Source organism: Lichenostomus cassidix, chromosome 28, assembly GCF_008360975.1.
Source record: "Lichenostomus cassidix isolate B80296 chromosome 28, HeHo_3.0, whole genome shotgun sequence".
Classification (NCBI taxonomy): Eukaryota; Metazoa; Chordata; class Aves; order Passeriformes; family Meliphagidae; genus Lichenostomus; species Lichenostomus cassidix.
Genome location: NC_139508.1, coordinates 5,148,293 through 5,173,970, shown reverse-complemented (window position 1 = coordinate 5,173,970; position 25,678 = coordinate 5,148,293). Strand labels below are relative to the sequence as shown.

At 54.4% G+C, this 25,678-nt stretch overlaps 1 protein-coding gene across 8 annotated transcripts in view; it reads right to left on the bottom strand.

The window, feature by feature from the left end:
- Window positions 1–23,431, bottom strand: part of TCF3 (transcription factor 3) — an 84,514-nt gene extending 61,083 nt beyond the window's left edge. For 3 of the 8 annotated variants that reach the window (XM_085040249.1, XM_085040250.1, XM_085040257.1), the window contains exons 1-3: window positions 23,181–23,428; window positions 21,096–21,197; window positions 14,071–14,143 (exon numbers count right to left, since the gene is read on the bottom strand). In XM_085040249.1, the coding sequence (XP_084896375.1) occupies window positions 14,071–14,143; window positions 21,096–21,170 (148 nt within the window). In that variant the 5' untranslated portion in view covers window positions 21,171–21,197; window positions 23,181–23,428. Of the gene's footprint in view, window positions 1–14,070; window positions 14,144–21,095; window positions 21,198–23,180 lie in introns of all 8 variants that reach the window. The other 5 variants (XM_085040247.1, XM_085040248.1, XM_085040251.1 and 2 more) reach the window with 5 other exon arrangements.
- Window positions 23,432–25,678: the final 2,247 nt, after the last annotated feature.

The window sequence follows — 25,678 nt, the reverse complement described above, 5'->3', positions numbered from 1 at the left end:
AAGGGCAAACACCATAGCCCCATTCCTGCTCTGCTCCACTGGTCAGGACCCCATCCCGGGGGACCAGGAGCAGCTCAGTGACACAGTGTGACTCTGGGACATGGACACCCTGAGCCACAATGAGCTCCAGCAGTGGTGAGGCTGATCCCAAAGCAAAGCAGGACACACAGCCTGACACAGAATCACAGAATCCTGGAACATCCTGAGCTGGAAAGGTCCCGGGAGGATCAGCCAATCCAACCCCTGGCCCTGCACAGACACCCCAACAATCCCACCCTGGGCATCCCTGGCACCATTGTCCAAACACTCCTGCAGCTCTGGCAGCCTTGGGGCAGGGACCATTCCCTGGGGAGCCTGGGCAGTGCCCCAGCAGCCTCTGGGGGAAGAACCTTTCCCTGAGATCATCCCAAGCCTGACCCAGCTCCAGCCATTCCCTGGGCTCCTGTCCCTGTCCCAGAGCAGAGCTCAGCCCCTGCCCCTCCAGCTCCCCTCGGGAGGAGCTGCAGCCCCCAAGGAGTCTCCCCTCAGTCTCCTCTGCTCCAGCTGAACAAGCCAAGTGCTCTCAGCCACTCCTCAGACCCTTCCCCAGCTCCGTGTCCCTCCTTTGGACACTCTCCAACAGCTTTAAATCCTTCTGATACTGCAGACACTGCAGGACCAATGGCAAAAAAGTTCAAACTGGGGAAAATAATGGGTAGCCACCAACTCCACAACATCCTTCTCTTTTTAGAAAGGAACTTGCCATTGAGAGATGCTTTGGCTGAGCTGTTTTCCAGATCCCTCCTCTGAACCTGAGAGCAAGCACAGGGATAAGCAAAGCCAACAAGGCTTAAGCTGCTGGTGAAACTGTCCCAGGAAGTGTGGGTGTGCCAGGGCCTCTGCCCCAAACACAGCCCTGGGGGAGGAACATGGCCCCTCTGGCCTGGCAGCTCTCAGGGGAAAGGGAAGATGCATCCTTTGGGGCACCCAGAACATCTCTGCAGCTGCTCTGTTTACAGCTGACCAGGACATGGAGCACAAAGTGCAGCACCCAGCACTGGGGTGTCCCTGCACGGCCACAGCCCCAAGGAGCCCTCGTGTCAAGAGCAGAACATGGAATTATGGAATGCTTTGAGTTGGAAGGGACCTTAAAAATTCATACAGTCCTATGGGCAGGGACACCTTCTACCATCCCAGATTGATCCAAGCCCCATCCAACCTGGCCTTGAACACTTCCAGGGATGGAGAGTCCCCAACCTCTCTGAGTAACTGATAAAGGGAAAGAACTTCCCAACCGGAGACTTGGAAGTGACATAAACTCTCCCCCCCTTATTTTTTTTAAAAAAAAAAAAAAAAAAAAAAAAGAGAGAGAAAAAAAAAAAGAGCTTCCTGACTTGTTATTCCATTATCCAAATCTGGAAATGTAATCATATTAGTTCAGCTGCATTAACACAACACAAAACCCCAACAAAAACTGTCTTAAAGATTGAATTGATCTCTAAGGAGTGAAGAGAAAGGAGAACAAAAGTCAGATACTCGGAGCAAGCAGCTCCCCCTGTGAGCACCATGGCCAGCCCAGTACCCAAGCCACTCTTTAATGAGAGATTCACAGAGGATGTGAAATAATCAGGATGTGAAGTGATTTTTAAGAGCTTTTTGTGCCAGGTAGGTGAGGTAAAAGGTCACTAAGAGCTGTGTGAGCACACCCAGCTCAGCAACGTAATGCTGAGTTTGTCACAGAACTTAATTCAGCTTTAACAGACCTCGGACAAGGGGAAAATCCAGCCTCAAGCCAAGTGGGAAGTCCAGGCAGCTCTATGGGACTGTGGGGATGTGCAGTGTGGGCTCAGCAATCCCATAGCTCCCAAAACCTGCACCAACCCAAGCAGCAGCAAAGCCTCTGCTCCTGTTCCGTGATGCCCGGGGAGCACTGCCCAAACCATGGCCCTGTCTGGGAAGGGGCTTGGAGCAGCCACTGCTCCACCTCAAGTGAAAAACCAAAAAGCTTCCGACCCCAGCCAGGGATTGGTGTTTGGGGCCCTTTCAGGGAATGCCTGGAGCAGTGAGGAGCTCCTGCACAAACTCACCTGATGAGGGGCTGGGAAAACAGAGTGAATCCCACACTGCTTTGGGTGGAAGGATTTTAAAGCTCATCCAGTGCCACCTCCTGCCATGGGCAGCGACACCTTCCTCTAGCCCAGGTTACTCCAAGCCCTGTCCAACCTGGCCTTGGACACTGCCAGGGATCCAGGGGCAGCCACAGCTGCTCTGGGCAACCTGTGCCAGGGCCTCAGCACCCTCATGGGGAACAATTCCTTCCCAATATTCCATCTAAATTTCTCTTTTTCAGGAGGAAGCCATTCCCCCTTGGCCTGTCCCTCCATCCCTTGCCCCAAGTCCCTCTCCAACTCTCCTGGAACCCCTTTAGGCCCTGCAAGGGGCTCTGAGGTCTCCCTGGATCCTCCTCCAGGTGAATGAACACCCCCAGCTCTCCCAGGCTGGCCCCAGAGCAGAGGGGCTCCAGCCCTTGGAGCATCTCTGTGGCCTCCTCTGGCCTGGCTGCAGCAGCTCCATGTCCTGCTGATGTTGTTCCCCAGGGCTGAGTCAGCTCTGCAGGTGAGGTCTCACCTGAGGGGGCAGAGGGGCAGAATCCCCCCTCCCCTGTTCCTGCCCACACTGGGGGCTCAGCCCAGGACACAGCCAGAAGTGGAGCTGCCACCAAAAATAATTTGCTTCAGAGCAAATCTAAGCCCTCTCTCTCATGGGGCTGGAGCTCCTGCACCTCAGAGCCCGGAATGACCACCCAACCAGACAAATCCACTGCAGATTTGGAAGGAAAGGTGTGAACAGTTTGAACCATGGGATAGGAAATGAAGGAACCCTGCTTTAAATTTTTTTCTTTAAAAAGGAAAAAAAACTCCAACCAACCAACCATATGTGATGGGGAGGCACATCCACCTTCCCACAGCTTCTCGGGCCATTCATCATTTGGATAAAATCCAGTTTCACATTGAAATTCAGCTGGACTTTCAAATGCAAATCCGAGAAGAAGAGCAACATATGGTAGAGGTTAGTGCGTATTTTTCCTAATTAGATGGCAAACTGCTGCTTTGTATAACAATGTTAACAGGGCAGGAGGAGCCTTTGCAAGGGAGACCACATCACTTCAGAATAAAATGTCCCAGAAAGCAGAGCGGGGCCAGGCCACCCCCACTCTCTCAGGAAAGGTCACGCACTCACCGCCACCAGGATGGGCTTTGTCACTTGTCAGAAGTGAGATTTGTCCCCCTGGCTTGGGCACAATGAGAGGCAGAAAGGTGAGAGAGGGTATTGGCAACACCAGTGACCCCAAGGCGTACCCTGAAGGAGTCTGGTTTCTTGCAGGTCAGGCTGTCCTTTGGGGCACCCCTGGATGCCACCACGTCTGTGACTGGCACAGACACCCGAGAGGGCTTTTGGAGGGAGAAAACCTTGCCAATTCCTCATTGCAGGGGCCAGGGATGAAGGAAGGATGGGCAGAAGATGCTTCAGAACTCCCTGAGGAGGGGAGGAACAGCTCTGCCCCAAGCAGTGCCCAGTGGCCACCACCAAACCTGCTGCCACAGTCCCCAGGAGAGACAGAGGCAGGTGCCACTGCCAGAAGTGACCCCAGAACTCACTGGCCATGTCCAGTACCCTCAGACAGGGCATGGGGAGCATCACCCACCTTCCTGGAAGGCTATTCCCAGCTAGGATAGAGCCAGGTTTATAGATGACTGTCCCTTGTCTCCCTTGGTCTGAAAAAAGCCACCTCCAAATGTCCCTTTGTGCTGGAAGCTGCCCTTCCTGCCAGCCTTGGCCCCAGAGGCTCTGATACAAAGCTCATTTATTTATTTTCAGTGCCTGTCTAACCAGGCAAACTCCCCTGCTAGAAAAAGCTTATGCCACATTAACTTCACCTCCTTCTTACTCCTGACGCAATCCCCAGCTAAATTTAGAGGAAGACGTTGCCTGAGGTCACTTTGGAGGTGGGGATGTGCTTCCCAGGGTTCACAGGCAGATGGACAGTGTTTTTTAGATTTTTCTCCCTGCTGACTTTGGAGCTGGGCTACCTGGCGAGTTAATTGAAAAATTCAGGATTAAAAAATGAGGGCAGATGTCCTGGACTGCCTGTTTCCCTTCTTTAGTCAGGGAGCGAGGCACTGGAGGCAACTTCCCTCCAGAAACATTAATCAGGGCAGGGAGAAGAGCATCCAAACAGCCACTTCAGAAACTCTCAAAAGCTAAACCAAGAAATCTCCCCTCACAGCTCAGCTTTTCCCTTTCTGATGTTTGTCCAGATGTACTTCCACCCTGCAAGTCAGGGGCAGACAAACCAGGATCTCTACAACCAACTGGCAAAACTCCCATTCTCCGTCCTACCCAAAACCTGGGGCAAATCCGTGTTTGGATGGCAAAGACAGAACTGCCACAGTGGCTGCTCCTGGGGAGGACACACCTGGGGACCCAGCCAGAGTTTGAATCTTGCCCAGGACTTGGATCCTCTGGCAGAAAAGCAGTGACAAACCAGTGGGCACAATGACAACTTTGGGCACTGCTTTGCTGTGATGGGGGGTTGGCCTGGTCCCCACTCCCTGGGGAGCACCGTAGGGGTTCTGTCCCCTGTCTGTCCCCCCAGATGAGCTCTCTGTAGTCACAACCCCCTGTTTTGAGGCCATGGGAGCTGCATGCTTGGCTTGCCTCAGGTGATCCCCGATCCTCAGCCCTGCTCCCAGGCCCCTGTACAATTACACATTCACCACCACAATATATTTCACACTGTATTTCATGCCTCATTTGGCAACAAAATTAATTAAACTCTAAGTCACCACTGAAGGAGTGCAGCACCTCTTCCCTCCATGGATGTATAACTCAATTTGTTGAAGCTAATGTGCTAATCAAGGCTTGCCAAGTATTTGGGGACCTCTCAGCAGAGGGGGCTCTGAAGTGTGCATGGGCTGGGCTCTGCTTGCAGGGGATGAGGCAATGACTGTCCAGCCACAGCACTGCCACCAGCCTCTGGAAAAGCTCTGATTTCCTAAAATACAATCCCCGCTCCATCAGCACCAGGCACCTGCAGTCAGACCAACACATCATCCCAGGGGTTTGTGGGGCTGGGACCTGCCCACTAGCTGGGAATCACAGAATCCTGGAATATGCTGAGCTGGAAGAGACCCACAAGGATCATCAGTCCAACCCCTGCACAGACACCCCAACAATCCCACCCTGGGCATCCCTGGCAGCATTGTCCAAACACTCCTGGAGCTCTGGCAGCCTTGGGGCAGTGCCCCAGCAGCCTCTGGGGGAAGAACCTTTCCCTGAGATCATCCCAAGCCTGACCCAGCTCCAGCCATTCCCTGGGCTCCTGTCCCTGTCCCAGAGCAGAGCTCAGCCCCTGCCCCTCCAGCTCCCCTGGGGAGAAGGGGCCCCAAGTGGATCACTGTCCATCCTGACTTCCCAAGCTGGTCATTTTGAGGTCCCTGCACATAACCAGCTGCACTGGTGGCCTGGGGATGTGCCAGGGAAACCCCAGCACCCAGTCCTGACACTGCCCAGTCCCTTATCCTGGCCACACAGGGACCGGTGAGTCAGTGCCCCTGCTCAGAGTCTTCAGGCTGCCAAGCCCTTGCTCTCAGCTGTTTGGAGTTGCTGGGAAGGGGCAGGATAATCCCAACCCACACAGCTGGGAATCCAACAGGCAGATAGGACCACAGAATGATTAGGGTTGGAAGTGACCTCAAAGCTCAGCTCCTCCCAAACCCCTGCCATGGGCAGGGACACCTTCCACTATCCCAGGATGCTCCAAGCCCCAATGTCCAACCTGGCCTTGGACACTGCCAGGGATCCAGGGGCAGTCATAGTTGCTCTGGGCACCCTGTGCCAGGGCCTCCCCACCCTCACAGCCAACAATTCCTTCCCAATATCTCGTCTATCCCTGCCCTCTGGCAGTGGGAAGCCATTCCCCCTTGTCCTGTCCCTCCATCCCTTGTCCCCAGTCCCTCTCCAGCTCTCCTGGAGCTCCTTTAGGCCCTGGCAGGGGCTCTGAGGTCTCCCTGGAGCCTTTACTTCTCCAGGTGAACACCCCCAGCTCTCCCACCCTAGCCCTAAAGCAGAGGGGCTCCAGCCCTTGGAGCATCTCCGTGGCCTCCTCTGGACATAAGCACAGAGCCCAAAGGCCCTGGGCTGCCAGTACAGCTACCTCTGTGCCTGGGCCTGCCTGGTATCACCTCACATCCCCTCACATCCCCTCAGCTCCCTCCCTCCCCATGACAGGAATGGCACTGGGCAAACACCTCCATCCTGTGCCTGGAGCAGGGAGCACAGGCCAGGCAGAAGCAAAGACAAATCTCAGCAGGGCACCAAGACAAGAACAACAGTCGGGAACCAGACATTTATAGTGTCCTTCAGTTGTGTGGGAATTGGGGAATGCAGGGCCAGGTGAGAGATGCAGCCCTCCAGAGCAACAAAATAGCACTTTGCATCAAATCCACCCCCTTGAGAAACCCATTTGTGGTCTCAAATTAAAAATAACACCACTAATAATTGCAGTTGGAATGTCACTGCACACAACCATTAACAATGGAGATGCACCAGGAGCTGGTCACACGTGGGACACGTGCCGGAGCAGGGCACTCCACAGGCCATGAGGAATTGCAAATTAGCAGCAGCAAGGTCCTGCAGCAACACTTGCCAGACCTGCTGGGTCCCTTCCAAAGCCATCTCTCCCCTTTGGAAAGGGCACAACAAGCGTGGAGGCCTCGAGCTGGGATGCTGAGCCAACACATGCTGCTCAGGCAGCCCTCGGTTAGGGCAGGACTGGAGGTGAACTCAGGCAGAGCTGGTGCATCCTGCACCAAATCCCAGTGTCCTGCTCTCCAGAGACCATGTGAGAGCTTGGAATGGAGATGAGAGCGGTAGGAACAGTGTTCACAGAATCCCACAACGGTTCGGGTTGGAAGAGGCCTTAAACCCCATCCAGTTCCACCCCCTGCCATAGGCAGGGATACCTTCTACCATCCCAGGTTGCTCCAAGCCCTGTCCAGCCTGGCCTTGGACACTGCCAGGGATCCAGGGGCAGCCACAGCTGCTGTGGGCACCCTGTGCCAGAGCATCACCTCCCTCACAGGGGTGAATTCCTTCCCAATATCTAAGCTAAACTTATTATCTTTACTTACTAATTGCTACCCACCAGCTCCTCTCATTTAAAGACAAGCTGGTGCTGGAGCTTGTACCTGTTATCTTGACACAGAAGGTGCACACCAAGCCCAGCTTCCCCTCAGCCCAGGCTCGTGACTTTTACCTGAGACACACTGATCCCATCACGGCCTTACTGGTACGGAATTGCCTCATCCAGGGAAGGAAAGAGCTCTGCGGGGAACAGAGCCCTGCACTGCTTCAGCAATTCTGGCAAAGTTAAAACTGTGCTTAAACAAGGTCTGTGGCAAATTGGCAGTTTCTAAACAAAAGCTGTCACTTATCTCAGTACAGCTTTGGCTCTGGCACCCCCAGCATTCCCTGTGCTCTTTCCCAGTTCAAAATCTCAAATCCAGTCAAGAGGATTCTTCTCCAGGGTGGGAGAAGAACAAAAAAAAACACCAAAGTACCCCAAAAAACCTTCCCTTGAAAACATGCACCCTTGCCCCACCTTAAGTTAAACAGACACCGAGACAGGGACTGGGTTATATTTGCCTCTCCCCAACTGCTAGGGGAGCCCTGAGCTGCTGCCAGAGCATCCCCACAGCACTGTCACCATGTCCCTGCTCTTGCCAGACTCAGTCCTCATGTGTCCCTTAGAAACCACCTGTGCCTCTGGCAGGACAGGCTACCCTTGCTCTCAGTAGTGAAATAAAATTCAAGGGGAAAAAATTAATTGCAGGGAAGAGAGAGCTGTTCATATTTCAGGCTGGATGAGGCTTGGAGCAACCTGGGATAGTCAAAGGGGTCCATGGCAGGTGTCCTGCCTATGGCAGGAGGTGGAATGAGATGGGCCCAAACCATTCTGGGATTCTGTTTCACCTCACTGCAAAGGCACAGGAGAAACATCTGTCCAGGTGGGGAAGCCCTGGGAGCAGGAACATGCACTCCAGGACATGAGGATCAGAGTTAGGGTGTGATTCTGCACTCAGGTGTGAAGACCTTCCCTTGCCATTTGTTCCCTCAAACATTTCATTTCCTGCCAACCTGCACTCTCTGCCCCCAGATTTCTGGCTGTCCCAGCTTTTCCTTCCAGACCCTGCTTTCCATATCCATACCCCACAAGAAAAACAGGGAGCAGCATGGGGAGAGTAAGGAAAACAGGAGCTTCCCAAGGGCACAGACAAAACCAAAGCAGAAAGCCTAGCTTGCACACAGGAGATGAACCTCACCGAGAGTCCTCCAGGCTTTGTTACCAGCAAGGTGGGGACTGCAGCATCAGGGTGTGTCCCTGCCATCCCTGGAGCATCCTCCTACATCCGGGAGAGCCAGCAGCAGAAATGGAAATGCTCCAGAGCTGTGGAGAGCAGTGGGGAACAGGGATTGTTTCCTTGGGGGCAATGAGACCTCATGGCTTTGCAAGCTGGACGTGTCCATGGCTAAGCTTTTCCATGGAATCCCAGAATGGTTTTTGGGTTGAAAGAGACCTTAAAGTTCAGTTCCTCCCAAATCCCTGCCATGGGCCATGGACACCTTCCACTATCCCAGGTTGCTCCAAGCCCTGTCCAGCCTGGCCTTGGACACTGCCAGGGATCCAGGGGCTGCCACAGCTGCTCTGGGCACCCTGTGCCAGGGCCTCATCACTCTCAGAATTCCTTCCCAATATCCCATCTCTCCCTGCCCTCTGGCAGTGGGAAGCATTCTCCCTTGTCCTGTCCCTATAGGCTCTTGTCCCAAGTCCCTCTTCAGCTCTCCTGGAGCCACTTTAGGCCCTGGCAGGGGCTCTGAGGTCTCCCTGGAGCTTCTCTCTTCTCCAGGTGAACACCCCCAGCTCTCCTTCGATTTCTTTTGATAATGGCTAAACAGTAACATTTGCTTTGAAACAAATGGTCACACACCAATGGGCTGGCAAGTGAATTTTTCTGCTTTCCCTTTTTCTGTCGTGGTGACTTTGTGTTTGGGGTGTTTGGTGACAGTTTGCACGGGCATGCCGCAAAAACACGCAGCCCCGATTCCAAACTTGAAGGGGAAGTGCCAGTTCTAAATATCAAGTCCCATATTGCACACCTCATGTCTGCCTTTCATCATCCATCAAAATAGCAAGCAGAGCCCAGCACTCCCACTTCAGCATAAGCAAAACATGTGGGAACTCGAGGCAGTTAGTAGGAAAACGTGATACAGCCTTGCTAATAAAAGCTCCTGCTTTCCTCACTATGGAAAACGGTTGCAAATGGGTTCGTGCAGCCTGGGACTCGACTGCTGACAGCCCGGCGACAGAAACGCTGCGCTCGGCTCTTCCCAGCTCTGCCTGCCGCCGTGTCCCTGCAGAGCACCCATCTCCAGGAGCAGGGGGAGCCCAGCACCATCCTGCTGCCACCAGACCCTGCCCATCCCGCTGGAGCTTCCCAACGCACGGCTGCCTGCACACTCGAAATAATTAAACCTTCAAACAGCTCCCCCATAGCACCAATTAAAGAGACAACCCCAGCTTTCAGAGAATTTATGACTCTCAGTGCTGTTGCCACAGGTATCCAAGTTTGTGCGTTGTTTAAAGCGGGTTTCAAAGGGGATCCGGGCTCGCCTCCCTCCAGGGAGAATCCATTTGCTTTGTTCACCAGACTATAACTTAAAATTTGTTACATGCACCAGCTTGTAACCCTTTGAAAAACTCCCTGCTTCTCCAGCTTCAAATGGACTTGATGAACTTCCCCCGATCAAAGCAATTCCCTCACAGGGGCCCTCAGCTCACGAGCAAGGAAGCACTCAACAAATTTTGGGGCTGGGGAATCCCAGCACAGGCTAGGAGGGGACTCTCCCTTCCAAACCCACCCGAAAGCCCAAGCAAAGGAACTTTGTGTCACTTTGGCACAAAGCATGAAGGAAAAGGCATTTAATGCTGAATTCACTTATTTAAAAGAAGGGGAGGGAAAAAAAAGGTTATTTTTTTGGCAGAGGACAAAATAATTTGTCAGCAGGAGATCCCTGGGCTCCTGTTCCAACAGGACCCAATCCTGGCACCCCACACCATTCGGGATGGGAAGGAAGATGGTTGCACACCCTCCACATTACCCACAGGTAGAAGTGCTACTCAGGTGCTGCTCCAGGAGATGTTTTACCTCACACAACCACATGTATTGAGTTTATTTCCCTGCTCTGCAGAGCCCAAACCCCTTTGCTGGAGCAAAGGTGCAGCTGGCACGCACTGACCCAGCTGAAAACTCAGCAGCCACGAGGCCACAGCACAACTCTGCTGCCTCCTGCCACTCCCACCGCCTCGATGTCAATTAAAATGGTCATTTCCATGTGAAATTCAGGCCCAGTGCTTTCCTGCTCGAGGCAGGGCTGGGTGGGAGGGAGCTCACTGCAACTCAGATTAGTCATTTATGAACTATGACACGACGGGGGACACGCTCTGAGATGTTTTGCTGCTGCAAACAACAAACACATTTTGGGGAGGGGATGGTGAAACCCTTTGAGGAGCAGGAAAACAAGCATGGGCTGAGCAGCCTGGCTAAAATAAAACCCCGGCAGCAAAAGGCCCATGCTGGCAAACACTGGTTGCAGCTCCCAGCCCCAGGAAGACCAACTTCCCGCGGTGACCTATATGTGCTATAAATGCTGCAGCCACGGGCTGGGTGACGTCAGCTCCATCCCCGTGGCAATCGTTGGGTCTCTCCTTGCCAAGAAAAGGCAAAGCGGAGGTGCTGAATTGTCCATGCGGCGGGGGAGCGAAACCAGTTCCTCCCCGGAGCATTTGAGGACAGAAATGAGGGAAACAGTGGCAGGGCTTAAAATAAAAGTAGGAGGCAAATAGGAAAGCAAAGGGATCTCGAAGTTGGAGAGTTTGCGTGAGCACTTTGAGTCTCTCTGGCCTGAAGGGAGAAAAATGAGTTCCCTTGATAAAGGGGCCACCAGCAGCCTAGACTGGGCAGTTATTAGAAACATGGAATTGTTGAGGTTGGAAAAGATCTTCAAGGTCTTCAAGTCCAACTGTTAGCTCAGCACCATGGTCACCACTAAACCATGTCCCCAAGTGTCACATCAACACCTGTTTTGAATACTTCCAGGAATGGTGACTCCATCACTGCCCTGGCCAGCCTGTGCCAATAGTTAACTACACTTCTGGTAAAGAAATTTTGAATTTGAAAAGGACTTGAATTTGAGGCAATTTTATCACTGGGATTCCCTGTTTCAAATGCCTGTGCTCATTTATTTACCAGTTGGACTTTGGAAGCAAGGATCTCATTTTGGCTAGAAATGATCAGTCAGTGCTTTGCTGCCTTCCCTCCTCACTTCCCTGGGGAGGAAAGAGCCTGGAGGTAACAGGTCCTCTGGAGGGGAAAGTGAATAAAAGCTCCACACTGCCCCAGGATTTCCACAAGGAGGAGATGGGAAGAGGGAGATCATGAATTGCCATGTCCAACCCACCACCTACCCCGTGGTGGGTTCCCATCCTGGGTGGGCAGAAGGCTAAAACACCAGTATTTCTGGCACTTGAGACAGCATCAGTTTGTTATCTTGAGGTTACCACAATAAGCCCAAATAAAGAGATCCTGGCAGTGTGGTGCACAGCCCCGAGCTCAGACTCACACAAATCAGTGTTTGCTTCTCCTTTGCAGGCAGGGGAGGGGAAATGCTGCACTGCCTTCACTGCTGGGGCAGGCCCTGACTGAGAAGTGCTTGAAACACACGTGGCACATTCAAGATGAAGCCCAGGCCTTCCTGCACAGCAAGATTTAGGAAGCAAATCTCCAGGCCCACGCTGTGGTGTGGCTGTAAAGCTGCTCTGCTCCCCCAGCAACTCCAGGCCCCCAAATCCAAGGACCATCTGCTTTCCACCCTCTGACCACATCAGGGTTAATGATGATTCCATTTCCAATCAAATTTTGAGCTGGATGGCTGCCTGTGTCTTGGGGAATGAGCTACCTTGGGGGTTGAACTACCTTGGGGAATGGCCAAGGCCCGGTTGGACAGGGCTTGGAGCAACCTGATCTAGTGGAACATGTCCCTGCCCATGGCAAAGGGCGGAAGAAGATGAGCTTTACGGTCCCTTCCAAGCCAAAGCATTCCATGATTCTACAATTGTAACTAGAACTTGATTGCACCTTGCTGTCAATCAGTGAATAAAGCTAAAGCGACACCAGCAAACTGTGTAAACGACCTCTTGCCATTATCTAGGACGTTGTTTAAACACCTTGGATCCTTCTAACAGGCAAAGCACGCCCCAGTGCATGGCACAACTCGCTGATGTTGCAGTTATTCACCTCACCAGCAAAGAGCCAAAGATTCAGGAGCAGGAAGAAGTCCCAAAGCTGACACTGAGATGAAATTTGTCCCCTGATCTCCAGGTGAGGCAAAAGATGGCTCACCAAGGGGTAACTATGCTGCTGGAGCCAAACTCTCCCCTTACACCCAGCCCTGAGCTGTGTTGCCAAGCCAGGATGCCCATGGCAGGATGAAGCAGCCTCTGCAGTGTTCAAGGCTGGGACAGCAGGGATTGTGCAATGTCCCCTCAGTGCAGTTGTATAATATGAGAGCTCTGTTTCCATGAACTGCTCCCACTCAGGCTAGGAGAACAGCAGCCCAGAGGAAGGGTGGTGTCAACATTACCTTTCACTCACCCGAAAGAAAAGAAGGGCTGTGGGGGGAGAATCAAAGATTTGGTGGTGTTTGGGCTGAAGGGGGTCTGGCTGTGCTGCAGGGCCCTGCTCCAGCCTCTGCTCCTGGCCAGCTCCACACTCCCGGCAGCCAAGGCAGGCTCCGAGCAGGAAACAGATTAATGGGAGCTCCTGCACTGCTCTTCTCTCCCCAGCGTGTAGCACGTCTTCTGTGGATTATTTTAACAGCACAAGAAACACTTGCTGGGGAGAGCGGCTTCCATCTGGGTTAAGCCGATAGTTTTCTCCCCTCCGATTTCCTCCAGCGCCCACTCAACAGCTTCACTCCCTGCAAAAGTGTTTGCTCAAAACCATCTTGACACACAGCTAAACAGCTCTGAAGGCATCACATTTCCCTGGTCAAGGAGGGCAGGGCAGGGCAGGGCAGATGCCCCATCCTGCTGCTGTAGGCACCGCAGTGCTCCACAGCACACTGTGGCACCAAAGCCTCTCTCCAGGAATCCCAGCCCAGTCTCAGGGATGCCTTCCAGTGTCATGGCATGGCCAGGAGATTCCCTGGGCAGCTGGAGCCAGCCCAGGCTAGGGAAGGTCGAGTTTTAACCATTCACAAAGTGTCCAGCAAAAGGGGCAAATGTGCTGAACTTCCCTCATACCAGGGGCCATGTGAGCCCTGCACAGTACAGCTTTCCTGAGCATGAAAACCCTGGCAAGCACTGCCCAGGAATTCTCCACCTGAGCCTCAAATCAACCAGCATATTTTTAGAGTCTCCAATCCAAGTCAGATCTCCAGCTCCTTCCTCCCCACTGCCCTGCTCCCAAAGCCCTGGGATGTCAGCATCCCTGGCCTTCTCTTGGCACCCTGGAGGGCTTTGCAAGATCCCTTTGGGAATGCTGAGATGTCACCCAACAGCAGAGAGCTGCTGGAGGAGCTGCGTGGAGCAGACCCCCAAACTGCACCAGGAATGAGCCACCACCACCACCCTGTCTCCAGAGAGGAACGGCAAAAGTCTTCCAGGGCGGTGCAGACACGTCTAAGCAGCTTAGAGAACAGCCCTGTCTGCTCCCAGGCTCCTGAAACAGTGGGACAACAACCTCCAGCTCAGGCAGCAACTTCTTAACAGGATCAGCAAGAGCAGCTTTGCCCACCAGAGACACACGGAGCAACAAGGAAACAATCCAGAGAAACAGCAGTAGAGCACCACCAGAAAAATACATCACCAAAGTACAGAACCCCCTCCCCTACGGTGTCTCTGGAACCAAACACAAGTTTATTGCAAGAAACATTATGGTATAAGGAAAAAAAACCCGAAGATGACAGTACCTGATCCTCCAAACTGAGTGCTTGCAAGGGTCGTGGGTCTGTTTTTTCCATTAGCCACTGGCAAGGGAAACATCTAGAAAAACAAGGAGATGAGAGAGAAGGGAAGAGAAAAGAGATTTCAGTATGTTGGTTTTACTGCAAAGGGGTCAAACTGGGGGAAGGAAGGGGGAAGAGCAGCCCTTTATTGATGCAAAAAACTTCCCTCTCCTCCTGTCCCTGCTCCATCGCTCAGGAGGGGAAGGAGAGGCACATCCCTGCTCCAACACACACATCCCCACGTGCACAACCCCTGGCTCCCCAGGGGCAGCTGGAAACCAGCCAAGCAGCATCCTTGCTGTGGTCCAAACCAGTAGTTTCTTCCCAAAATTGCTCACCCTGGCTACAGGTGAGCCCTGGGGAAAGGCAGACTCCATTCATAAAAAGCCAGCAGGATAATGACACCAAAGCTCCTTTTATCCCTCACTATCCCAGCTCCCACAGCAGTCCCAGTCCCATCCCACACCTCCAGCCACGTGCAGGGCTGGGCAGGACGGGGCTGCCCGTGAGTGTCCCTGGTCAGGGATGAGCCCCAGCCTCATGGAGCAGCTCCCACCCTGCTGCTTTGGGGGCTCCAGCAGCACCAGGACCTGACACAGCCCTGGGGCCTGAGGGGAAAAGCTGCTCCAGAGGCAAAGATAGTTACTCATTATTTTAAAAATTAATATATTTCGCTGAATTGATCACTCTGGGGACTTGTTTGCTCTATCACTGCAGCTTCATTATCACAACTGAGCCTCTCCTGCCAGGAGCTTCCTCAAAAATACTGCACACCTTGTCACCTAACCTGTATAAATATTTTTAATAAAAGTTGGGAGAGTTTCAGAGGCTGCTATTTAATAATTTACATGCACCTGCGTGCAGCAGAAAAGAAAACTAATTCTCCTCCACACAAATGGAGCTCCAGCCAATAAAACAACTGGTGGGAAAACGCTTAGTGAATTAACATTTTAATATCCTTTTTCTACTCAAGATACTTTCACCACCAAGTCATTTGAATTTTTATTATTTTTAGCTTTGTAATGTCTGAGTAACTCAAAAGTTTAATGCTTTGAAGATTAAACAATGTAATGGCACAAGAGCCTACAGAAAGGCAGCGTTTCATGCCCTGACATAGCTGATGTCTGGCTGTGGTCAGAAACATTCCTTTGTACAGAACCGTCTGCCCAGCTTTGTTTTCACAAATGCTGGGGAGAATAAAAAAAAAAACCCAACAAAAAACAGTTAAATGTGGTAGAGATGCAAAGAGAGCAGTTAAGGAACCAACTGCCATTCATAAAGAGCACAAATTTGGGATCATATATATGCATGCACGGGGTGTAGATGTTTTACACATGGAAGGTGTAAACAGTGTTTAGTGTTCACCCCAGCTGCCTGCACACACCTGCCCTCACCTGCCTGCCCACGGCCCCCTGGCCCCCTCAGATGTGCCTTGAGGCTGCTGCCCACCCCAAAGGCTCCTGAGATGTTCGGGGTGGCCCAGCAGCCCCACCGTCGGATGAGCTTTGTTTCCTCAGGAAGTTGGGCTAGAAAATAAAAACAAACCCCAAAGATTGCAGCTCACCTTCCTCTGCACTGCTGCAGGGCTTCCCTGCCCCCTCCCCCTCGCAGGGCAGAGGGGTGTTCTGCAAACTTCTCCAAAAGTGCTGAAAATGGAATCTACATGGCTGATCCCACCCCACCTGTGCTCACTCCCTCTTCTTAAGGTAGGGAAGAAGATTAAGATTAAACTCCCTTTTTTCCAAGTGGCATGGGGCAGGTCTGCATGTGCAAGCAGAGGGGGAAGGGATGCACCATGAACTGAGCAGCAAAAAGCACACACATACACACACAAAAAAAAAAAAATTACAGAAAGGCACTGCCGGCTCCTTTCATGAGCGTTTCTGCTCAGCACTTGCTGAGGCTGAAAAACCCAAGGTTTGAGCAGCAAACACGAGTGGAGAAAATGAACAGCCTTGTTCCATTGTGCACCCAGCACCTTCTGCTTCGGCAGAACAGGAGGATCCCCCCAGCACCCCCAAAACTCCCCACGCTCCCCCTCAGCCCGGGGAATCCCTCCCCTCCTCCGCCTGCTCCAAGAGAGATTCTGAAGCTGATGCAACACCTTCCTGCTTTCCCTCCCCAAGGGATTTAGGAATCATGGACCCCTTCCTGCAGCAGGGCAGGTGGGGATGCTACAGCACAAAATCCTGGAATATTCTGAGCTGGAAGAGACCCACTAGGACCATCAGTCCAACCCCTGGCCCTGCACAGATACCCCAACAATCCCACCCTGGGCATCCCTGGCACCATTGTCCAGATGCTCCTGGAGCTCTGGCAGCCTTGGGGCAGGGACCATTCCCTGGGGAGCCTGGGCAGTGCCCCAGCAGCCTCTGGGGGAAGAACCTTTCCCTGGGATCATCCCAACCCCCTGACACAACTTCATGCTGTTAAAGAAGGGTGATGGAGAGGGAGGAGCCCTGGGTTACCCCTCCACACTTATCACTTGCCCACCCCGGGAGGTGTTTTAGGCTTTTTTCTTGCTGCCAGCCTCTTTTTCCACTGTGGTGTGGGCTGAAGCTGCCCCGAGGAGCCCAGCACAAGTCATACATGAAGTGCCTTTGCTGGCGTGCGTTGCTCACAGGCAAAGTTCATCCACCCACTGCAAATTTCCTTTCTGCTTTTAAATGCTGCTTTAAAAATAAACTGGGGGGAGGGAGGAGATGAACCCGAGCTGGCACCTACTGAAGGACCCAGGCATGAGCTCTCAAGAGTTGTAATTGGGTCATTACTTGGCCTTTGTTAGATTTGAATAATGTAGATTTAAACGGTTATGTAAAATCCCCCATCTTAAGTCACTGTATTTGGTTTTTCAAGTCCTACCTCCAGCCTCCCTGAGAGCTGACAACAACTTCTGCAATCCCTCCTAGCTCGATTTCCACCCCTCCCAAAGAATTTCTTCTCCATTTCTCCCAGGGTAAAAGAGGCAAATCCAGAGCATGGGAAGATCCAAATGCCTGCACACTCCCCAGGGGCGGTTATAGCCAAGAGACCCCACACCTCATACAGCAAACTCCTAAGGAAGAAAGGGAATTTGCCTGAAACAAGGAACATCAAGGAGGCATTTCATTTATTGTGTGCTTCTAGAAGTGCATTGCTTTTCAAATTAAATCAGTGCTTACTCTCTCCCACCTGATGAACTCAAGGCTGAACCAACCTCAGGCCTGAACTCCAAACCTGAAATCTATTTTGCAGCATGGAAAGTATCCAGCTGTTAATTCGAGGAGAAGAGGGAATTCAACTCAAAATACATTGCCAGCAGGACATTTTATACGTGTTCACTTAAGACAGACCTTCCTGACTACAGCCCCAAACGCCTGCTGCAGTGTGAAGGCAAGCTTTAAACTCTACAACTGCTTCAGCTCTGAACAAAACTGAGAGTTTTATCGCGGAAACACAGGCGCTGGGCCTTGGCCGGAGCAGTACACAGCTTCAGCATCCTCCAGCAGGGCAGGAGAGCTGCTCCAGCCCTGCTAGCTGCCAACAGTTTGGCTCCCACCCCCGGACCCGGGGCTGGAGCTGCGGCAGCCACGGCACAGCGGGAGCAGCCGCTGGTGGAGCGATGAGCGGCAGGTCCTGTGTGACTGCTCAAGCCCCTGCCCACCCTGCGCCGAGCCAGACACCCCCTCTGCCAGGAGCTCCCCGCAGCATATGGTTAATACTCTGCTAATAATCATGGCTGTTAACAGCACCTCGCTCCTGCCAGAGCCCCCGGCTGGCACTGGCACACAGCCGCTCCCAGCTCGGCTCGGCTGGCGCTCGGTGGCACTGCCACACCCGGGGCTGCTCCGTGTCCCCTGCCCGGGGTGGCCCTGGCCACAGAGCAGCCCAGCGCAGCCAGGACACCTGTGTGACACTGCACGCCAACACTGCCACACGTGAGACACTGCCTGGGATAACAAATAACCACGACAAGTCATAAAATCCTGGAATATCCTGAGCTCCAAGGGACCCACAGGGATCATCAGTCCAGCCCCTGGCCCTACACAGACATCCCAATAATCTCATCCTGTCCAAACACTCCTGGAACTCTGGCAGCCTTGGGACAGGGACCATTCCCTGGGGAGCCTGGGCAGTGCCCCAGCACCCTCTGGGGAAAGTACCTTTCCTGAGATCCCAATCCTTGTGGTTGAGCATCTCCCAAAGCACAGGCCAAGGGCAGCTCCCCCCATACACAGTCTGTGCACATCAGGCCAAGCTGCAAAGCCTGGCAGCCACCAAAGTCCACCCTAACCAATAGGCTGAGCTGCCCACTCGGGTCACTAAGGCAGGATGCTTTCTCGAAAGCTCCTCTCCAGATTTGCCAGCCCATCCTGGCCTGCTGCCAGGGAGCAGTGGTGAAGGCAAGATTACAAATTACCTGCACTTGGGGGCAATAGAAAAGGCAATTTATTTGGGAGTAGAGGTAAGTGTGCTGCCATGCACACCCCAAAGCATTGCTGGGCCTTTGGCTCCTGCTCACTTACAGATATCTTTGAATTTTGCCCTTTTTGGCAAATTACAGTGGCACAAAGCTTTGGGTGAGTGCTTTGGAGCTCTGTATCTACTTAATGGATTGATTTCTTTATTAAAGAAGGGATGAGTCTCTCCTTTCAGGACTGCAAGCCCAGTTTGCAGCATCTCCCACAACCCTGTCATTTACTGACCCCAGCAACTCACAGCAGGCCATGCCACCCCATTAGGGCCTTAAAATTCCCTCCCTGCACAGCAAAACACAGGGCTGGACCACAGACTGCTGGGGCTGAACACACTTTCCCTAGAAAAAAAGAAACAAAATACTGATCTGAAGCAAATGCTTCCAGCTGCTCTGAGTATCTCTACTTTTCCCTCCCCTTTACTCTCCTGGAGAGGATTACTGAACCAATGCTCCACTCCTGTTTATTCAAAGAAAAATATAAATACACTTGAAAGAGCGAGCTCTGTGGTCAAAAATCCTGTATCCCAAGGACACAGGGAAAGCAAACCATGGAGCAGCCTCTTTAACAGACCCACCATCCATGTCTAGGAAGCTTTTCCATTTCAGCTCCTCGTCCTTGCGGAGAGATGTTAATATTCCCTTTATGCAAACTGAGAGAAGGGTGTGCGGAGATGAGGGTTTGTGAAACAGAGCTGGCTCTGGTCCAGGCTGCGCCGGAGCCCATCGGCCAACGGATCCTGGAGGGAATGGCTTTGAGTCATTTGCTGGCAAATGACATTTGCAGGCCCTGATGCTGCAAGCAGCCACCCCCAGCACCTCTATATCAGCCCTGAAGGAGCAAAGGATGAATTCTGCTGCTTCCCAGGATTATAGCCAGTGTAAGAGCTTTGAATCCAAACCCAAATTCAACCTTTTTGGTGTGGATTCACCGCCAGGGATGGAAACATTCGTGTACAGAGGGACCAGGTCAGGACTCCTCCAGGGAATACAGCTCTAGGCATGCAAATGAGGATGGTTGGTTAAATTGGAAAAGAAGGTCTTGGGGGTTTGTAAAGCTCTAAGTGGTGACTGGGATTTGATTTTTTCCAAGGAGGAGAAAAAGAGATTCGGGAGCTGCTGCAGCCCCAGTCAGGGAGCAGATTCTGCGGTACTGACCCAAAATGCAGTTCCAAATCTCCAGTGCAGGAGATGGAAAGCCCCAGGGATTCTGCCAACCTGCAGGACCTCTGAGAGGGATAAATAACCACAGCAAACCCTGAACAAATTCCTGGTTTTACAGGGATACCATCACTGCCATCCCTGTACCCACTGTAAAACATGCTACTGGAAAAATCCATCACCAGCAATTTAATGGAACCAGCCTTCCAACAAAGTATGAAACTGGGAGAACTGGGCCTCTCCTGCAGGAGAATTGCTCTTGGGGGGCCTGAGAGCCCCCCCAGTGCCCCCCCTCCAGCACAGAGCACTGTCAGGACATGTACAACCCCCAGCTGTATTAAAAGGTTTCTTTCCCATGGCTGAACCTCAGCAGAAAAGAGGATGAGCCTTGGCACATCCACAGGTGTCACAGCCACCAGGACAGCAGGTGACCCCAGCTCTGCCACCACTTTTCCTCCCTTCTCCTCCAAGGGGCAAGAACACCAGCCCAGCAGGGCTGTGGGCTGGGTGACCCAGGCTGGGGTGACTCTCATGGCCATTCCCCCTCCTGGAGCTGTTGTTTGTATCTCTGCAGCACGTTTGCTTATCTCGGCAGCAAGACACACGCTCCCAGCGCCATGAGGGTGCAGCACACAACAGAGGAACCCAACAGACAGTTATTTGCCTTTGAACAGCAGCTCTGCCCTCCACAAGTCACCTGGCAAGGAGAGGCAGCACCGCTGGCAGTGCCACAGCGGGATGTGCCAGGGACTAACCCCGCTCTGCTGTGACTAAAGGGACTTCTCCTCCCTCCGAGCTGTGCACATCCCTCGGGGGGAACTCTTAGGTCCTATTTCTCTGAAAATAAACAGCTCCTAAATGCAGCTCAAGGTTTCCAGGATACAGAAGAGCAGAGCATGGGGAGCACAAGTGTCCAACTCCTGCAAAAATAATGCGCTGGAGAGCTTGGACACATTTCAAACTGTGACAAAATAACCTGTGGGAGCAAAAGTTTAATAGTCTGGATCTAGGGAGAGGAAAAAAGCTTGATTAATCAGCTACTGAAGTTACATCTCTGCATGGCTGCAGAAAAAGTCACCCAGTGAGCATTTAAACAGAGAACACACAACTCTGTTAATTCCCCCAAAATTTCCCATCCAGAGAAAAAACCTCTCTGCCCTCCCTGCGAGGGAACAGCACACGTTTCAGGGGAAGAGAGGCAGAGGAGGGGCAGAGGCTTTGCTTTAACTCGAAAATAAACAAGTTGCAGCACATGTGCACGCACACAAACACGGCACATCTGAAACCCATCACGTCCAATTTACAGGCTCACATTTCCTCCCCTGTGCAGCTCCCAGCCCCGGGGCTGTGCAGCCCCCCGGCCGCGCTCGCTCACCATACTGAAGTCCAGCAGGTCACTGAGCTCTTTGTCTGTCCCAACTGCAGCCATTCTCTGCTGCTGCTGATTCATATTCCCACAGACTCAACAGTGGCAGTCCTGCAGAAAGCGAGGGGGAGGGGAGAGAGATATTTTAATGACTACAGCAAACTACCCACCCCATTGATGAATATTTTAAAAAGACAGAGCAGAGGGGCGAGAAAAGAAAAACCCTGAGCGCGTCTGCAGCGTCCAACTCTGGGGCCAGAGCACAGTCGGAGTCCTCACACAGCACCCAGCGGCAGGAACAAGCGCTCTATTGACCAGACACACTTGTATGTTAGTTTTTTGCTGCCAATTCCACTAGTTCGGGCCAATTCTGTTCCTGGCGTGTGGCGAATGAAGGAGGGAAAAGAAAAAAAAAAGGGGGGGAAAAAAAAGAGTCAACTCATTTATCAAAGGGTTCAGGCAAGTTATCACTCAGGCACTTGTCTGGCTCGGCTCGCCCCCTTGCCTTCCCCCACGCTTGCTCCCCGCAGGAGGCTCTCTTGTCCTTGCAGAGTTTTGTTTAAAAAAAAAAAAAGTGAAAAAAAAAAAAAGTCTGATGTTACAGCTCTTTCCTTCGGGTCGCCGAGCACCTGCAGCTGCTTTTTCAGGGGCTGTGTTTGGGGATGCCCGGCCAGGCCGTGCTCAGTGAGAACTGAACCTCTCCACTCCCAAAAGGGACTGGAAACAAAAAAATTTTGTTTTCGGAGTGTTTTGCAAAAATAAAGCCCTCCAGGCAACCTTGCAAGATAGGTAAATATTATTCTTCCTAATTTTACAGATTATTTTTTTTCAAAAGGGAGATTGATCTTTTTGGCCAGCTTGCTATGATAGAAAAATATTTCTTTGGGAGGGAGGAAGAGAGGCCTGGGACGAGATAAAAGATTCCTTTTTTTTTTTTGGCCTTTTTTTTTAGGAACTCATTCATGGTTACGAAGGGCAGCTGGCCAATAAATTTAACTCATTAATCATAAGGTTAAAAAAAAAGTTTTAAAAAAAAATCTCCACACGATCCAAAGTGTTTGTAGGCTCAGCCACTACATTTCAATGAAGTTTCATAAAAAAAGGCTAAAATCAGCCCAGAGTGTAAAAACCCTTCACCATTATAAAAAACAGCCATGGATTTTTTTTTCCCCATTTCTTTGAAAAGCCTTTTTTAAAGTGTCATAAGTGCATCTGGCCAGTGTTTTTAAAGCTACTTTCCCAACCTTCTGCCCTGGTGTCTCGAGTGAGACTGGGGGAGACGAGACCCCGGAGAGCCCCTGGAAGGAGGGGGGGGGTCGGTGCATCACTTCCCAGCTCCCCCAAACCCTGCACCCCCGAGGCACCCGGGGACATCGTGAACAAAACCCGCGGCCACCCCAAAGCCAGGCTGGACGGGTTATTTTTATTTGTTCCATGCACTTTCTAACCCCAAAGCAGCCCGCTGGGCCGGGTCCTCCCCTCCGATGTCCCTCCCCAGCCCGGACAAAGGCTCGGCTGCCCCGGGACAGGCGCGGGCCGGGGGTGAAGTTGTTGACTGCCCCGTGGGGAGAGGGTCCCGGCGGGCAGCCCAGAGGTGCAGGAGAGCGAAGCGGCCCCACGAGCCCCCTCCGTGCAGAAGCAGCCGCCCCCGCGCCGTGTCCCGCGGTTCCTGCAGCCTCCCTGGCCGGGAAGGGGCTCAGGGACCCCCGGGGGGGCTCGGCGGGCTGCGCTCGGCTGAAGTTCGCGGCAGGACCGAGCACCGGCCCCCCTCCCCGCCGGGAACCCGCGCACCCCCTCCCAGCCGCCCCGCACGCTCCCCGAGCCCGCCCCGCCGCTGCCGCCCCCCTTCCCCCGGCCCCGGCAAACTTTGCCGAGGGGACAATAGCGCCGAGCCCGTCCCGTCCCGCTCCGCGCCCGCAGCCCCGGGCGCACCGAGCGAGCGAGGGGGCCGCGCTCCGAGCCCCGCCGCACCGGCACCCCCGGAGCCCACAGCTCCCGCAGCGCCGGGACCCCAGCTCCGCGCAGCCCCGAGGCGGCGCGGCCGGGTTGGCTTAGTTATTATTTTATTATTTCTATATTTTATTTTTTTTTTACCTGTTCCAGGCCCGGCGCGCCCGGGGCAGGGGAAGCGCATGAAGGGTGTCGGGGGTCGCGGCGGGGGCGGGGGCGGCCGCGGCGCCCAGGCCCGGGGGCGGCGGCGGCGCCTATTGTTCTCCGCCGCCGGCGGATACAATGTAGCGAAGCGGCGCGATCGCCCCGCACCGGGCGGCGCGTGCGCCCCGGACCGCCCCGCGGCCCCGCCCCGCGCCGGGCAGGGCCCTAATGCTGCTGCTGCTGCTGCCGGGGCCGCCGCAGCCGCCGCCGCTCCGCCTCCCGCCGCTGTTCCGCCCGCCCGCCCCGCGGCCCCCGCATGGTTCCCCCCGGCGGCGGCAGCGACGGCGGCTCCCCCCGCGGCCCCCCCGCGCCCGCCTCAGCCGCCTCTCTCCCGCACTCCCTCGCCACTCGCGGCCGCATGCCCCGCCCCCGCCGTATCCCTCCGCTAGCCGGACAAACAGCGGGGAGCGGAGGGCTGATGCCATCCTGCGCGCACCTCGCAGCACCGGGACACGCGCGGCCACACCCGGGATGGCGGGACGGGGCCGCGGGGCCGCGGGGGCGCGGCGGGGGCACCGCCGGGGTGGGGACTATGTTTCCTAGCGGAGGGGAACAGGCGGACGGGGAGGAGGAGTAGTGACGACACGGGAGCTCCGCGAGATGGACTGATAAGGCAGGGGGGCTCCGGCCAATGGAAAGGCTCTGTTACACTGATTGACAGGTATCGCAGCCAACGAGGGCGCGGCTTGTCGCGGTCCCCGCCCACCGAGCGCGGGGCGGGGCCGAGGGACCCGGGGGCGGCCGCTGATGGCAGGCCGCAGCTCCCCCCTCCCCTGCCGCGCCGCCGACGGGGCCCCCGGCGGGGCCGAGCGGCCAGGGCCGGAGTCCCCCGGGGTTCTGTCGCAGGAGCACCTGCCCGGCAGGGGCTGCTTCGGAGCCGCCGCCCCCCAGGTGCCTCGCCGAGGGGCCGGAGGGGCCCGGCGGGACCTGCGTGGCGGCCACGGCCTGGCCGCGCTGCCCCCTCGGGGGCCCCCGGGCACCTTCCGCGGCGCTGGGGCTGGCGGGTTCCCTCCGCAAAGCACAGCCCCGGGGCAGCCCCGCTGTGGGTTCTGGGGTCACCCGGGAGCGCTGCTCCCTGGGCCGGCCTGAATGACTGCGACCCGGCGGTGCAGCGGGGTTGGAATGGAGGGTCCCTGTATGACATCGTGGAGTCACCACGGAGCGGTTTGAGTGGCGAGGAGCCTCAAAGCTCATCGCATCACACCGCATGCCATGGGCAGGGACACCTTCCACTATCCTAGGGTGGTCCAAACCCTGTCCAGCTTGGCTTTGGGCACTTCCAGGGATCCAGGGGCAGCCACAGGGCAGCCTAGGCCAGGGCCTCCCCACGGTCACAGGCAACCTTTCCTTCCAATATCCCATCTAGCCCTGCCCTCTGGCAGTGGGAAGCCATTCCCCCCTGGCCTGTCCCTCCATCCCTTGTCTCCAGGGACAAGAGTCTCCAGCTCTCCTGGAGCTCCTTTAGGCCCTGGCAGGGACTCTGAGGTCTCCCTGGAGCCTTCTCCAGATGAACATCCCCAGCTCTCCCAGCCTGGCCCCAGAGCAGAAGGGCTCCAGCCCTTGGAGCATCTCCATGGCCTCCTCTGGCCTGGCTCCAGCAGCTCCATGTCCTGCTGATGTTGTTCCCCAGGGCTGAGGCAGCTCTGCAGGTGAGGTCTCACCTGAGGGGGCAGAGGGGCAGAATCCCCCCATCCCTGCTGCCCACACTGGGGGCTCAGCCCAGCACAAGGGGGTTTCTGGGGGTTTCAGTGCCCATGGCTGGGGCAGGTTGAGCCTCTCACCCACCAACACACCCATGTTCTTCACAGAGCTGCTCTTGATCAATTCTTTATTCAGCCTGTGTTTGAACTTGGGATTGCCACAACTCGTGGCAGGACCTTGCACTTGGCCTTGTTGAACTTCATTAAGACTAGCTCAATCCCACCTCTGCACCCTGTCCAGGTCCCTGTGGATGCTCCATCCCTTCCCTCCAGCGTGTGACCGCTCCACACAGCTCTGTCACCAGCAAACTTGCTGGCGGTTTCTTCATCATGTCCATGTCACCACTAGACCTCTGCCCCTCCCCACCTGTTTCCCTGCCCGCTTTGCCGTTGCACTGGTGCCAGCACTCGGAAACAGCCAGCAGGTGCTTGGGATCAAAGGTGCCGACGGAACCATGGAATGTGTGTCTGCACCTCTCTGGGGTTTGGACCATTCCCTGGGGTCCAGGGGGCTGCTTCCCCCAATGCTTCTCCAGTGGGTTTTTTAAAGGAGCTGGGATTGGGAGTGGGGGTGGAGAGATGGTGCTTTGCCCCATTACTGGTTCAGGAGGTGCAGGAGGAGAGGCACAAACACGTAGTTCCAACAGGTGTGAGCAGGGGTTCACCTCGTCTCCCTGAATCCACCCTGGATCCCAGTGGAGGGATCATGGAAGAGCTGGGCTGCTGCTCCTGCCTTGC